This window comes from Maniola jurtina, chromosome 11 (genome assembly GCF_905333055.1).
Source record: "Maniola jurtina chromosome 11, ilManJurt1.1, whole genome shotgun sequence".
Taxonomy (NCBI): domain Eukaryota; kingdom Metazoa; phylum Arthropoda; class Insecta; order Lepidoptera; family Nymphalidae; genus Maniola; species Maniola jurtina.
The window spans coordinates 1,146,835-1,162,653 of record NC_060039.1 but is presented as its reverse complement, the minus strand read 5'-3'; the positions used below and the strand labels follow the sequence as shown (position 1 = coordinate 1,162,653).

Sequence of the window (15,819 nt, the reverse complement as noted above, 5' to 3'; positions counted from 1 at the left end):
ATGTAGTTTAAGAGACGCGCGACCGTCAAAAGGTTGACTTGAAATTAGTAGAATACACACATAGATTTGTTATTGACAGTCTTCTATCAAATTACGATTAAAATATGACCTTGTCTGGAAGTGGCGAATTTACCGCGAATCGTTTCGCGCGTATAGGAACGCGTACGATGCGTCCAAAATTTGGGGATAACGCGCCAGAATTTGGGGACAACGCACCAGTATTTGGGGACAACGCACCAGCATTTGAGGAGATTGATACTATTTTGATTTGATTTTGCTTGAAAGTTCAGTTTCTTGTATTATATCTTCTAGAAGCCTCGTTGGAAACTCTGCTTTCACGCGTTGTTTATCGTAAAAACGATTCTTTTGCTGCATCATACACGGCTACATTTGAGATAGGTATATGATGTTTAAAAGCTTTTGCTGGAATCTTACTCATTTTAAATCTCCAATAAAGGGATAAAGATTTACCATACAGGGACCATCCACATTTACGTCAAACTTACAATTTTCGGGTCTACACTACAAATGCATGTTGGTTTTTGAAATGATTTTTAATTTATTTACATGAAAGTCGCGCGCAGGCGACACTAAGCCAATACCGATGACTTAATATCATCTATTGTCCCCACAGCTATATATTTATTATTATTTATATAAAAGTACTCAAATCAAATATTTTCAATTCCTTTTCATGATATAAGGAGGAGGTATTATTTTCATTGTCTTAGTATAAAATTAAAATATAAAGTAAGCATATAGGGGCTAGCAGAGAAATTGTGACAATGCGAAAATTGCAATTGTTGCGCTCGGCATTTATGTTATTCTTGCGACAACAGCCATCAGAAGTGTTTGGCTCTAAAACACATGCTGTTTTTCTATTGACTGGTAGAACACTCAAATGACCTATTGGATGGTCCCTTAATCATTTAGTTCAGACTTTGTCCTGATACCTCCTCGAGTGGAACCTCCTCTTTACTCGTCTGGTAGGACACCTTCCCGCGCTCCTCTCGTAGGCCCCATATTCACAGCTGGGCAGAGAACAATCCCCTTGAGCGACACATACTCTGTCCCTCAGCCCGAAGTGCTCTTTCCCTCGTGCTAGAGAGAGACAGTCGCGTTTGCGCGTGGTATCCGGCCAGTCGCAGACGCAGGAGCATATGCCGTCTTTGATCCGGTTTCGGAAAAGCGCTGGGCATGTACATCTGTTAAAAAAAACAGTCTCTGAATTTCTTAAATTCAATATTAGTTCAATAAGTTTTCCAGTCTTCGGGTGAATAAAGGATTGTTCAGGGTATAATAGAATTTGTTTTGGTAGGCATTTTCCTATTGGATACCCTAAGTATCTACGAATCTCTCTAACGAAGAAAATAACCTAACCTGAGTCAATTTAGTAAAATAAATAAAAAATAGTAATAAAAAAATTACCTAATCAGACCCTGCAGAGTTTGAGAAAAATTAGTTTATCTTAACTGTGCCTACAAGTCTGTTCGTGTCTCTTTCTAGATCATAAAAGGCTCTCCCATTGTCATCTCTTTTCCTCCTTGCTTAGATAGGAATTATCCTGTCGTCTCATATCTAAAAGTGTATGCAGTTGTCTTACCTTCGCAACTGAGGTGGTGAAGTCTGCGCCTCGTCCCTTTCCAACTTAGGCTCCTCTGTAGGCGCTCTCCAGTCATTCTGTCTCTCTCTAACACTCTCTCTTCTGGCCAACATTTCGTCTCTCCTCTCCTCCCTGAAGTCTATCTTAGTGCGGGCCGTGCTTTCTATGGAGTCTCGGTATATGCAGCTACATCTTGTGTGATTGAAGAAGAGCATCCGAGCGACTGTGAGGGTGCGATTGGGTTTTCCGAGCTGAAAATGAGATTTTTTTAATCAGCGCTATAAAGTAAATATAAAAACCTTATAGTCACTCAGCGGGCGATGGAGGCAGCAATGCTTGGAGTTTCTCTAAGTGTTTCTCTACGTGATCGAATAGAAATGCGGAGGTCCGTAGTAGAACCTAAGTGACCGACATAGCTCAACGGGTTACAAAGCTGAAGTGGCAATGGGCAAATAGTTCGAAATATAAGTGCCGGCGCACATGATACGGCGGAGCGCAGCGTAGAGCATTTTTCACAGTCAAAATATTATCGACATTGTCCTCATTGAAATAATATCTAAAATCAGTTGTGTATCCGTGCGGATACTCGCGCATCCGCGCGCAGTCCCGCGCGTGCTCGCACATTCTCTGGTACAAATTCGCGTAATGTGTCACGCGATTAGAAAACTTCGCGGGCATTCTCTGCGCTGCGCTCCGCCATAATATGAACGCCGGCCCTAGACCTCGCATCAAGTAGGCTCAAACTCCCACCCCTTCACACAGGCGGACAGACGTCTTCTAGGAGGTCAAACGAGTCGCAAAGAGCATGCGATCCCACGTGAAGAACGTGGTCGCGCAGACGCGCGCCGCACGGGCTCTCTTGCGCCCAGTGCTGGCGTCCCACCTGCATCTCCGTACGAGGCTGTGCGTCTACAAGACGTACGTCCGCACGCGACTCACTTACGCGGCCCCAGCTTGGTACGCGTTACTAAGCGAAACGGACCGCAAGTCGCTGCGGGCGCAGCAGTCGCTAGCGCTCCGCACCATCGCCGGAGCTCCACGCTTCGTACGGAACGCGGTCATCTCCAGGGACCTGCGCATGGAGAGCCTCGACGACCACGTTCGCCGCCTGAGCACCTCGATGTTCGCGCGCGCCGATGGAGCGCAAGCCCAGCACCTGCGGGGCATCGCGCCATACCATCGGCGTCCGCCGGACAAGTTAGGTCTGCCACGTGACCTGACTACCTGAAAAGACACCACTGCTTCCCCGCCGCTGGCTGACGGGCGCTCGCCGGAACATCGCCGGCGGGCTCGACCTCGCCGAGCCGCGGGCGTTAGCCTCACGGACATCCCACGCCGCCGCAGTAGCCGATCGCTCGCGAACATCCGCGGGCTCGATCGCACTGCCGTGCGGCCACTACCGGACATGACAATCCGGAATTGACACCCAGACCAGTGGTCCAACCCCGTGCCCCGCCCGCAGTCGCAGGCGGCGTAGCCACCACTGAAGAGGGCCATCGCCCTGACCAGTCACCCCGGGACCCGAAAGGGTCCGCGTGGACGACCTCGAGATGCAAAGAGCCGCTGAATTTTGGCGGTGTAAGACCGTGGCGTGTGGAAGTCCCTACAAGAAACTTATGTCCATCAGTCGAACTATCGGTATAATGATGATGATGGTGAAAGTAAATGAGAACCTAATTTTATTCAATTGTGAGTGAGTAGTCTAATGATAATTGGCTAGTCTCTGTTACGAGTTGTACATTGCGCGACAGGTTGAGATGGCAATCGGGGTATGAGGCGGGGGGACGCCCCGCACACCCGCACGTCCCCATATTTGTCTGTGCAAAGTGGAAGACGGAAAGAGAAAAACTGGTGAATAAAATAGGAGACATAACAGCAGAAAATGTAGTTAAAAAGATGCTAGCAAAAGAAGAGAATTGGATTGCTGTTGCAAAGTACGCCGAAGTAATCATGAAGGAAAAGGAGGCACACAGCTAACAAGGAGACAGCAGGGGTTTTAGCCGGTAAGAGTCCAGCACTACCCAGTGGGTGTCCATGAGGATTTCCCCTGCTGTATAAGAAAAAAAAAACACCCGCACGTCACCCGCAGCGGGTTAGCGCGGCTGCGGGTGAGCGCGGGGGCTGTTGCCATCACAAGCTGTCTAACACTATAGGTAGGTACTCACATAGACCGGTATAGCGACGTATTTGCCGTCGATCGGCGCGCACTCCTGTCGCTCGTCCTTGCAGCAGCAGGCGTCAGGCGCGCAGCGATGCAGCTTCACACAGGGCGGCATGTAGCTGGGGAAAGATAAGAACATGTAGCGGTTGCCACATTCGCAAGAAGATATCGCTTCTAAACTCAATCAATCAACAACGCTCGAAACACGAACCCTAGTCTGATAACTCACGACCTACGCCTAGATGGCAGCACGGGTAGCTTAATTGGAATACAAGGAGAAACACGCAACTTTCAATCACATTGACAGAGCGTTTACCAAATTGCACTACATATATAAGTTTCGACGCACAACCGTCGGCCCAGCTAGCGCTACCGAGCACAACACCGCTCGGTTGGGAAATTTCCCTATTGCTACGGTCGAGCACACAGCCACAGCTCCCGTACAAACATAAAGATAGTTGATGAAGACAATTGGTCCAACACAGCACAAGAATAGTACGAAGCTGGTGAATGCTTACACAGTGTCAGCAGCCGGCGCCAGGTTCCGCAGGTACAGCCAGCGCGGCTGCGGCACGAGGCAGTCGTTGGAGCGGAACACCTCGCCGACGTTCTTGAATGCAGTCCTGCGAAGAGACATCTTCTCCTTCGGTGTGGCATTAGCTGAAAAGGAACAACACCCTGAGTGTAAGCTATCATGTAAATGACCACTTGCAATACAGTATATAGATACTGAAAGGGTTAGCTGTGCCGGAGCCGTCGAAGGTTCGAGCAGTCGAGAGCAGTCAGTGTATGTGTTTCAACTGCTCGGCTACATAACCACTGGAAGCAGTCACGCTGGTCATCCCGCGCATAACAAATAAAGGAAGATTGTAGTGTATTATGTAGGTAATCACAGCTTGGAGCAGTTCGTCATGTGTCTTACCGCCATGTGCCTATCAATATACCGTCATGTGCCTTCTACTTGCCCATTTACCTCAACACTCATGTCACGTTAGCTAAACTCACGTTAACTTGAAGAGAGGAAAATATTGGGAAGTTGATTTTATACAGGCAAACTTGTGGCCTTGATAAATTGCTTTCAGGTCTTTAAACTTTTCCATCTTGACTGCATCGTGACCACCAGATGATTGCAGCCAAGTGTTTTTTATTATATACTAGCCGATGCCCGCGACTTCGCCCGCGCGGATTTAGGTTTTTCGAAATCCCGTGGGAACTCTTTGATTTTCCGGGATAAAAAGTAGCCTATGTGCTAATCCATGATATTATCTATCTCCATTCCAAATTTCAGCCAAATCCGTCCAGTAGTTTTTGCGTGAAGGAGTAACAAACATACACACACACACACACATACAGACTTTCGCCTTTATAATATTAGTGTGAAGTTTTTTATTAGGTACCTATTAAATAAATTTTGTTTCAAGTAGACCGTCTTTTGAATCTTGTGACATGTCAAGATTACCACAACAACACACTATTAATTAACAAATAGATTTTTTTGGATTAGTTTTGAAATTATAAAAGTACCTATGTATAACTAAGTACTTACAATCATCCAAGATCCTCGGCCGCTCATTCGTAGCAGCAATAGGATCAACGTAGTCAATAGGCTCCCTGGTGTCAAGCCTGGTGAAAGCCGAGGGTGTGACTCCCACTATGGGGCGGCTGGTGGACCCGGTGTCGTCATCTAGAGGATCCCATTCCTCGCCATCGTTGTGGTAGTCCCCGTCGGTTTCTAGATCTTGCTCCTGGAAAGAGAGAAGTTGGTTTCATTGAAGTATATCTTATTACCAAGTGTCTTTAGATTTGTGATTGGTGTTTGGATATTCTCTCTAACTTTGGAGCTCAGAGTCATACAGCGGGTGATGGAGAGAGCTATTCTCCGTGATCCATCAGGATCATCAATGATTTGCTAAGCTGAATTGGTAATTAACACAGCACATAGTTCGAAGAACCGATAGGAGTCCCAACGTGCTGGAATGGCGTTTTGGATAATTATCTGCTCGAAAGTGTCGTAAATGTTAGGAGAACGACATTATCTACGCGGACAAGACGCCGAGTTTTCTTTGTTTTAAAACTAAGTCCTAACTACAGTTCCAAACGTAACCTTAAATCTACAAAAATAAACGTGGACCACACACAAAAGTATTTTCCAGACATAAAAGGTATCTTTAGACAGGAAATGACGAATGCTCAAGAGTTAATACACGCACTCAAAGTCAATAAATCGATATTAGTGGGAAAAGAAGCAGGCACGGTGCGTTGGACGTTGGTGCTATTTCGGTAGCATTCCTGTGTACTGACTGTACATGGAATTGTTTTATATTTCGCTCGGCTCAGTGCCTTTCCCACTTGTTGCCCGACTATGGCAAAGCCGAAAGGAAGGCTTATATGGTTTAAGTAGCCTATGTATGTATGTTTCTATCAGATTCTGTGTCCGTAAGTAGCGCCTAAATTACTGGGCCGATTTTGATGAATGAGGTGTCATTCAATAATCATTATTAAGGATACTCTTTAACGGATAAGAGTAAATTGCTCGCGATCAATGTAATAGCTTAGTAAACAATAGGTTTTTAACCAGGCATAGCAATTTTAATACATGGGGCCACTAAAATTGTGAAATATTTTTTTACAATGAAATAAAAACGTACTTTAATACTAAACCACAAACACTAAAAATTAAAAAAAAAAATTTAATTTATTACTGAATATACATATAATACAAGAGTTAATATAATTCTATAAGTAATCATTTTTTTTTGGGATCGGTACTAATGTGGTGTCATGGAGTCTCAAAAAAATATGAAGTACCTAAATAGACGATTTGCGCTGCTAATAAGCTAATTGGCTCCAAAAATTATTATAATTTGACTTATATATTCGGTAATAAATTAAATTACTTTTACTTTTTAGTGATTATGGTTAGGTACTAGGTCGGTTTTTTTTGTAAAAAAAATATTATATATTTGCCTATAAACGTAGAGTCAAGAATAACTGTAAAGCCGGCTCTACACTCGCACGCAAAGTCGCGCCGTTATTTCACGCCGTAAATGTACGCCGCGATCCACGCGTTCCCTCCACACTCGCAAGTTTTGTTCGTGACGTTGACGATGCGTTCACGTTCGCGCCGCAAACCCTTTGTCGCGGACCAAAAACCGACACTGATCGTGGAAAGGCGCAAAGCTTTTGCTTCCTCTTTCCTAATTCGAACAGCTAGGATATGGAACGCCCTTCCGGCGTCAGTTTTCCCTTCCACCTATAATATGGGTACCTTCAAGTCAAGACTGAATAGGCAACTTCTAGGCAAGCGCGCTACATCTTAGGCTGCATCATCACTTGCTAGCAGGTCTGATTGCAGCCAAGCGCTAGTCTATATAATTAAAAAAAAAAAAAAAGCGCGAACGCGAAGGCGTGAACAAAATCTACATTCGTGATTCGCAGTTGTCGCGGGCTTTCGCGGCCGTTGGCGCCGCGAGTGTAGAGCCCACATAAAGTCAAGTTAGTGTCACGTATCGCTGTGACCCCTTCGTGCGGTAAGCCGCGGTAAGTCACTTTCCTTTTCAGCTAAAAGTCGCGCCGTGTAGCGAACAGAGGGGTCGCTGGTCGGGTTACGCTGTAAATGTCGAGCTAGATTACAACTAGAACTTCTAGGTGTAATCTATCTAGGCAAGATGCTTCTAGTCTAGAAGCATCTTACCGCCGTGGCCCAGTGTGAGATAACCCTTTCAAAGGGTCGATGGTTTAGATAAGCCTCGATAGCTCAACGGTTAAAGAAGCGGACTGAAATCCGGAAGGTTGCCAGTTCAAACCCTTTACACTATTGTCGAACCTGCTCCCAGCACAAGCTTCACGCTTAGTTGGAGCCGAAAGCCGGAGCCGATTGACACCTCATTCATCAAAATCTGCTCAGTAGTTTAGGCGCTACGGTGGAACACACATAAATACAAACCTACACCTAATAGACTGCTAAAATCATTACCCTTCCTTTTGCCGTAGTCGGGTGAAAACTGGATTCTGGCAAATTACGTAGCTTGGAATGTGTGACAAAATTTATCATTCAAGTATTTACCTAGGTACTTGCCTACCTTCTACAAACGGTTTTCGAAATATTGTATTGGTCTTATCAAATTAGCGAGACTTGAAAGCGCATTGCGTCAGTGTTCCAAGTTCTGTGGCGTTGTTTTCAATAGGTAGCTAGGTACCAGTCAATAAGCAATTAAGTGGGCCCTTAACATTCTACAACAATACTTAACACTACAGTAATTTCTCTTCATCATCATCATCACCAACCCATCGCCGGCCTACTATTGAGCACGGGTCTCCTTTCAGAATGAGAAAAACTTTTTGGTACAAATTAAAAAAAAAAAGAATTTCCCTCCTCCTCCTCCTACCTCCCTGGCGGAGTGGTAAGCGCTGTCGTCTTATAGTGGGACGACCCGGGTTCGATTCCCGGCAGGGGTTTGGAATTTAATAATTTCTAGTTTGGTCTGGTGGGAGGCTTCGGCCATGGCTAATTACCACCCTACCTACAAAGCCGTGCCGCCAAGCGATTTAGCGTGCCAATACGATGCCACATAGAAACTAAAAGGGTATCCGGTGAGATTGCAGTCAAGGGCTAACTTGTTGCTAAATGAAAAAAAACCGGCCAAGTGCGAGTCAGACTCGCGCGCTGAGGGTTCCGTGCTCGGGTATTTTTTCCAACATTTTGCACGATAAATCAAAAATATTATACTTACATAAAAATAAATAAAAATCTGTTTTAGAATGTCACAGGTAAAGCGCTTTCATATGATACCCCACTTGGTATAGTTATCTTACTTTGAATATTGAAACACATTTTAATTTTTTTTAATGATGTAACTACAAATTCGCGGTTTTCAGATTTATTTCTGTATCTATGCTGCTTCGGGCGGGCGGACCATAGTCCGCCTTGCTGTCCAAGTTCGGACTGGTAGACTTCTTAATCATATATAAATATACCCCCTTGAGAGCATTAAGTAGAACTCTAAAGCATCTCAACTCTGAACTCTCACGATGTTTTTCTCCACGGTTGAAGCAATTAGTATAACACTAGCTGATGCCCGCGACTTCGTTCGCGTGGATGTAGTTTTTTAAAAATCCCGTGGGAACTCTTTGATTTTCCGGGATAAAAAGTAGTGCTAATCCAGAGTATAATCTATCTCCATTCTAAATTTCAGCCCAATCCGTCCTGTAGTTTTAGCGTGAAGGAGTAACACACACACACACACACACACACATACAAACTTTCGCCTTTATAATATTAGTGTGATAACTCCGAAAGGGTATAGCGGTGTGTTGCCGGGCTCAATGGAGCGTGCTTGCGTAAAAGATTCGCTCTATTTTTTTAGCTCTTGTCTATGTAAAAAAACCTTCACAGGAGATAGCAGTACATTTAGACCCATCAGCTTGTGTACTAAAGAATTAGATACATTATACATATCTTTAGATAACTTAGATGCTGAACCTCTTAAGAGGGCTCTCTCCGTCACTCGTTTCATACAATCGTAGTTCCAATTTCATTTGAATATTAAGCAACCAAAGTCCATGAAATTTTGCAGACATATTCTAGAAACTAATATCTATGTCTGTGGTTTTCCAGATTTCTGTTAAAGTATTCGGTTTCAAAGTTACGCGGTCTTAAAAATTTACATACAAATCTTTGAGCCCCTGTAATTTTAAAACCACATATTTTTAGAAAAATCTAAAACACCACAGACACAGATATTAGTTTCTAGAATATGTCTGCAAAATTTCATGGACTTTGGTTGCTTAATATTCAAATGAAATTGGAACTACGATTGAATGAAGCGAGTGGAAGCGAATGACGGAGAGAGCCCTGTTAAATCGCCCTGACAATCCATAAACTCGCAAACACACAAGATTTATCTCCACTAAAAGTTATTTCCTTGATCTTTTGAGAGATTGCTTTTGAAAACGAAATCGTTTGAGGCTTGGGCACGGGTAGGAATATTGCAGTTTTAATGGCTGGCTATTAAAGTGGCTAGAATATCACACAGGTTCAAAATAAGCAAGAAACCATAAATTTTCTTACTAATTTACTTAGATTACTTTATAGTTTTCCTATTTCTTTATACCTACTGCATTATACCTAAATCTTACAAGTAGGTAGGTAATTCTCATAGCTACACATATCTATAATTATTACTTTTTTACTTTTAAACCGTTTTAAAAACGTGGTAAGTACCTACTTAAATATTTTTTTTATTTACTTTAGTAGGTAGGTACTTAAATTAATTGTTAATTGAGTTTACGCCAAACAGAAACGCAGCGGTACTCGTATGCGGTCAGATTAACCCCAAACAAAATCATGAAATCATGAAACCAACATACCTACCTAGGATCAAGTCTAGATAATTAGAATCTAGATATAGTAATAAGAATGGAACACAAAATAATAAAAAAGTATTCAATAAGTAGGGTATGTCGCTTCAGTCCTCATCAAACCGGTCAGTAAAAGTTGATCCATGGCTAACCGCAAAAACTAGAAATTATCCAAAGGTAATCAATACCGCCTAGGACGATTCCCAGGCGTAGGTAGACATCAACAACTAGCATTAACCATCTACCTTTTTTCTTACCTAGATATTATTAAAATAACTGGATGATGCCCGCGACTTCGTCCGCGTGGATTAAAGTTTTTTCATCAAAATCGGTTAACTCTTGGTTTGTGAAAAGCTTTCAGACAGACAGACACACTTTTGGATTCATAAAATTAGTATGGATAGCAATGTTTGTATTCCGTGATATTTCTTAGGAGGTGCGTGCCCAGGATCGAACCCCTTCCTTCCAATAGGCGGCCGACTCTTAACTATGTACTAGGCTATACCTACCGCTCTTTAATAGAGTAGGTACTTTGAACAAAATAAAATGCATAGGTATAATTATTAACATAAAACATGACTAAGTATAGACATTTTTAGGGTTCCGTACCCGACGGGTGCCTAGTGTCAACGGGACCCTATTAGGTACTAAGCCTCCGCTGCCCGTCCGTTGTTGAAATTTTCACAGAATGTATATTTTTATTGCCGCTATAACAAAAAAATATGTCAAAACTTGCTGTATAATAAATAAATACTTAGATAAGGCTAGCTTTAAGTTTTTTTGTAATATTTTCAATTAAAAAAAAATGGTTGCCATGGAAATTAAAAAAAAGTGTTATTTCTTGTACGATGGTACGGAACCCTTCGAGTGCGACTCGCCCTTGACCGATTTCTATAGCTATTAGTATTGAGTAGGCATCTAAACATAGAGTAATAGTGTCACTGTGTCATAGTAATAAAATACAAAAATTCCATCAACGGACGTGGAAGTACCGTTAATAGGTAGGGCAGCTGATCTATAGCTTTGGGTTAACCTTTGCCGTCATTAAGGGCCAGTATACCTATCTAACGTAAACATTCAAGCAGAAGATTAATTACATTGACGCTGATAACGAGAAATACGTAACCGAACCGTAAAAGCATGTTTGAGGAATAAACTATGCAATCACTAGATATAAGATTTATATCTACCTATTATTCTTATTAATTAAGTTGTAAGTTATAGTGAAATGAGACTTAATTTAGAATTCGGACTTATCTCACAGAACAAATAAATATCGTTTTGATTTTGACTTTGATTTGAATTACTTGACTTGAGATTATTGTGAACCTAAAGTTTGAATCCCTATGTTGTAGTAGGTACTTATGTCCGGCATTTTTGATAAATAACTTAAGTATTGGGTAAATAATAAGTGGGTTTTCACTTCGTTAGCTAACATACGTGTAAAATCAAACCCAAGCTAGGTATTTTACGTGTCAAAAGAGCACATCATAAAATAAAGTTAGAAGTGATAAAACCTACGTAAACATGTAACGCTTTTGCAATTAAACAAACTACCTACAACTAGGTACCTATCTAGAAACTTAATATATTTTGTCGAAGGATATTGCATGGGTATGTACAGTCAAAAGCCATAAGTCGTTTAGCACCTTAATGATCATATTCGCGTGGCACGGTTATGCACATGCGTTAGGTGTGTGTGGCGTGTTTATAGGAAAAGGTCATAAGTGCGACAGGTTTTTAATGCAATAGTTTCGCGAATTTGCTACTCGAATTCCCTCAGAATTCGAGTAGCAAATCCGCCGGCCGTACATGCATACATTTCATAAAGTTTAGGATTGACCTATTTACTCATGGCAAAATAAGTAAGAAAACGTGACGACCGCCCTGGAGCAGTGATGGCCTTATAAGTCAGAGATCACAGATTCATATCCAGCTGAGGCAGTTTTGGAAGTTAAACTAACTTAGGTCACTTAGGTTAAACGGTGAAGGAAAACATCGTGAGAAAATCTGCATACCTATCTGAGAGACCTCCATAATGTTTTCAAAGATGTGGTGAAGTCTGCCAATTCGTACCGTGGTAACGTGGTGTACTAACTTTAGCCAAACCCTTCTCCTACTGAAAATAAATCTTACTCAGCAGTGAATCGACGCTGACGGTGGGCTGATGATGATGATTTAAGTAGTAGAATTATCGAGGAAAGTACCTACTCTAATAATAATTACTATGTTCTAAAATTATTCTTTAGATCTTGGATGAATGTTCTATAACATACTCGTATCTATGATTTAGATCAATCCCCTTGTCTATAACTAAAATAATTGCATGCACTTGCAACATGTTATACGATGACACAAGATTACCTATTATGTCATAATTCCAAGAAAGCTGTACCTACTTAATAAAATGTTAACACTAAGTACTTAACATAAACGAGTAATTAAATTAAAGTAATGGATATACTTAGCTTGCATGCTCAGCGAATTAGTATGAGGTCAAAAATCCCGATAATTTACCTAACAGACCCCTTTAAGCGGTGATAGCCTAGTGGTTAAGTCGTCGGCCGTCTATTCCGGAGGTCAGGGTTCGAGCGAATTACTATGAGGTCAAAAATCCCGATAATTTACCTAACAGACCCCTGTAAGCAGTGATAACCTAGTGGTTAAGTCGTCGGCCGTTTATTCCGGAGGTCGGAGGTTCGATCTTGGGCACGCACCTTAACTTTTCAAAGTTAGGTACCTATGTGCCTTTTAAGCAATTAAATGTCAAGGAAAACATCTTGAGGAAACCTGCAAGCCTGAGAGTTTCCTGTGTATAATGTTTTCAAAGATGTGAAATCTGCCAATCTGCATTACCAAACCTCTTCTCATTCTAAGGAAGGAAGCCCGTGTTCAGTAGTGGGCCGGAAATGGGTTGATCATGACCCTTCACCCGATTAGGTAGGTATAACAACACATACTAATCAAAACAAGATTTTATGAAAACAGCGATCAGGAAATTCTCAGGGAATTCCGATGAATCGTGCTTAGGTAATGATATAACGTAGTCTTATCAGTTACAAGTTAGTATTAGGTCAAAAGTTAGGTTTATTACATAGAAACTGTCGTATGTCGATAATCCGATATCCATACTTACCTACTTAAATTATTATTATAAATGCGAAAGTGTGTCTGTCTGTTACCTTTTCAGGCTCAACTAACCGATCTTGGCGAAATTGGCCACAGTGATAGCTTGCATCCTGGAGTCGCTACTTTTATTGTAAACTTTTCAGTAGGCACTTATTTAGATACTAGAGGATGCCCGCGGCTTCGCCCGCCTGGATTTCGGTTTTTTAAATCCCGCAGGAACTCTTTGATTTTCCGGGATAAAAAGTAGCCTATGTCCTTCCCGGGATGTAGCCCATGTCTGTACCAAATTTCATCAAAATCGGTTCAGCGGTTGGGCCGTGAAAACATAGCAGACAGACAGACAGACAGACACACTTTCGCATTTATAATATTAGTATGGATTTTTCTACTTTCTGTATAGTGCCCGGCAAACAACCGCGATTGGCTGGCGAATGGCGAGTGCACGCGATTGGTTGATCAGTCGACGCGGGTGCACGCGATTGGTTGATACCTCGTCTTTCGCTTCCCGGATTCGCCAACTATCTCCCACTAAGTTGCTTCAAGTCCAAGTTGTTTGTAAACTTTTCGACTCGTGCTTAGTTACTGCGATACGTTGAAAATTAAGATGCCGATAAATCTCAAAAATGATAGGAGAATTTTGCTTGAGTAACCTATTTCAATAGATAGTTTAAATATCTCTTCTAGGCGTTAGTTATCTCCGTATAACGGAAGAGATACCAACCACATTAGGAAATGAACCAAATACATTTTGGATTTTATGCCACCGTCTCTAACTCGTGAAACTAATCAAGTATTCAGGCTTCAATATAAATAATTGTAAATTCATAGACACAGTTTTACTTAAGTAGATTACATTATGTAAGTACAGCTTAAAGTTTACTTAATTCCAAAGGTATTGCCACAATTATCGAATTAAGTCTAAATTATATAGCCTAGTATTTAAACCGTATCGACGACTAAAGGTGTTCGCACGTTACATAAACTCGAAGCCGACTCGTTATCAAGACGATTCACGCAGCAACGAATCGACGTGATTTTTTGCATGGATCTAGTTAAACACCTGGAAATTGACATAGGCTACTTTTTACCCCGGAAAATCAAAGAGTTCCCACGGGATTTTCAAAACTCTAAATACACGCGGATGAAGTCACGGGCAGCAGTTCGTTTTCAATATTTTATTGGAAGACACACTCAATTATTACACATTATACAAATTCCATCGTAACTCGTAAGGCACATGATATAAAGCTCTGAGCTTTGAGTGGTTCATTCGCGTACCTTCAACAGATGGCTACATTTAAGTGCGGAAAAGGAACCCAAGAAGAAAGAAAGAAGAATGTTTTTCTGTGAGTCGAGTCGGAGTGGAGTGCGAAGACCTTTACAGGCTACCAGGTGCACTGTCTAAAGTCTAAACTCTAATTTAATTTGCATTTCTGATTCAGACATTATGTCTAACAGTCTAAACCACTAAAATATCAATAGTTAACCGCATTTGAAATTGTTTTAGACGTTAATGTTATACAGACTTGCTCTTTATAAAATTGATCGGCAGTTAGGTAGGTATTTGGTTAGGTAAAGCATTTAAGCTACTCAAGTAATAGTCTCCAATTAAAATGAATTGAATGCAGAAGGTAGTGGGTACCTACTACATTGTTATACCAAGAAAGCCTCTACCATTATGTGAATAACGAATGGAAATCAAAAACTATTATGTCTAAAAATAAATAAAAATCTGTTATAGAATGTACAAGTAAAGCCCCTTTCATGTGATACCCCACTTGGTATTGTTATCTCACTTTGAAAATTAAACCACATTTTAATTATTTTTTCTGTGATGTAACCACAAATTCACGGTATTCGGATTTAAATTCCTTTATTTGTGCTATAAGACCTACCTACCTGCCAAATTTCATGATTCTAGGTCAACGGGAAGTACCCTATAGGTTTTCTTGACAGACACGGCGGACGGACAGACAGACAGACAGACAGACAACAAAGTGACCCTATAAGTGTTCCGTTTTTCCTTTTGAGGTACGGAACCCTAAAAACTTAAGTAGGTATATTAATATAATATTAAAATAAAATTCGTGACCCTCGCTAAGTTTGGATACTTTTACTTCAAAGATATTTCCATCAAAGGAGATCAAAGGTGGTAATTGATTCATGAAAACAAATGCAAATTAAGAATTGTAGGTCCCTTTTATTTTAATTTTTAGGGAATCCTATTAACGGGAAATTAGGATTCCCGTTGTCCTAGAATCATGAAATTTGGTGGGTAGGTAGGTCTTATAGCACAAGTAAAAGAATAAATCCGAAAACCGCAAATCTGTGGTCACATGATTTAAAAAAAAATTAAAATATGTTTCAATTTTCAAAGTAATAACTATACCAAGTGGGGTATCATCATCGATGGGTATCATTTGAAAGGGCTTTACCTGTACATTCTACAAGTGTAAATTAAAAATTTATAACACCTCCGACAAGTGAAGGTTACAGTAACTAGAAAAGAGCTGATAACTTTCAAACGGCTGAAGCGATTTTCTTGGACTATTCCGCGCCTACGATC

At 41.4% G+C, this 15,819-nt stretch overlaps 1 protein-coding gene across 1 annotated transcript in view; it reads right to left on the bottom strand.

The window, feature by feature from the left end:
• Positions 1 to 109: 109 nt before the first annotated feature.
• The window catches only part of LOC123869390, a 28,193-nt gene continuing 12,483 nt past the window's right edge, over positions 110 to 15,819 (bottom strand). Inside the window, exons 2-6 of the mRNA XM_045912288.1 lie at positions 5,311 to 5,509; positions 4,283 to 4,424; positions 3,769 to 3,883; positions 1,604 to 1,854; positions 110 to 1,205 (exon numbers count right to left, since the gene is read on the bottom strand). Coding sequence (XP_045768244.1) covers positions 935 to 1,205; positions 1,604 to 1,854; positions 3,769 to 3,883; positions 4,283 to 4,424; positions 5,311 to 5,509 — 978 coding nt within the window. The 3' untranslated portion in view covers positions 110 to 934. The remainder of the gene's footprint in view (positions 1,206 to 1,603; positions 1,855 to 3,768; positions 3,884 to 4,282; positions 4,425 to 5,310; positions 5,510 to 15,819) is intronic.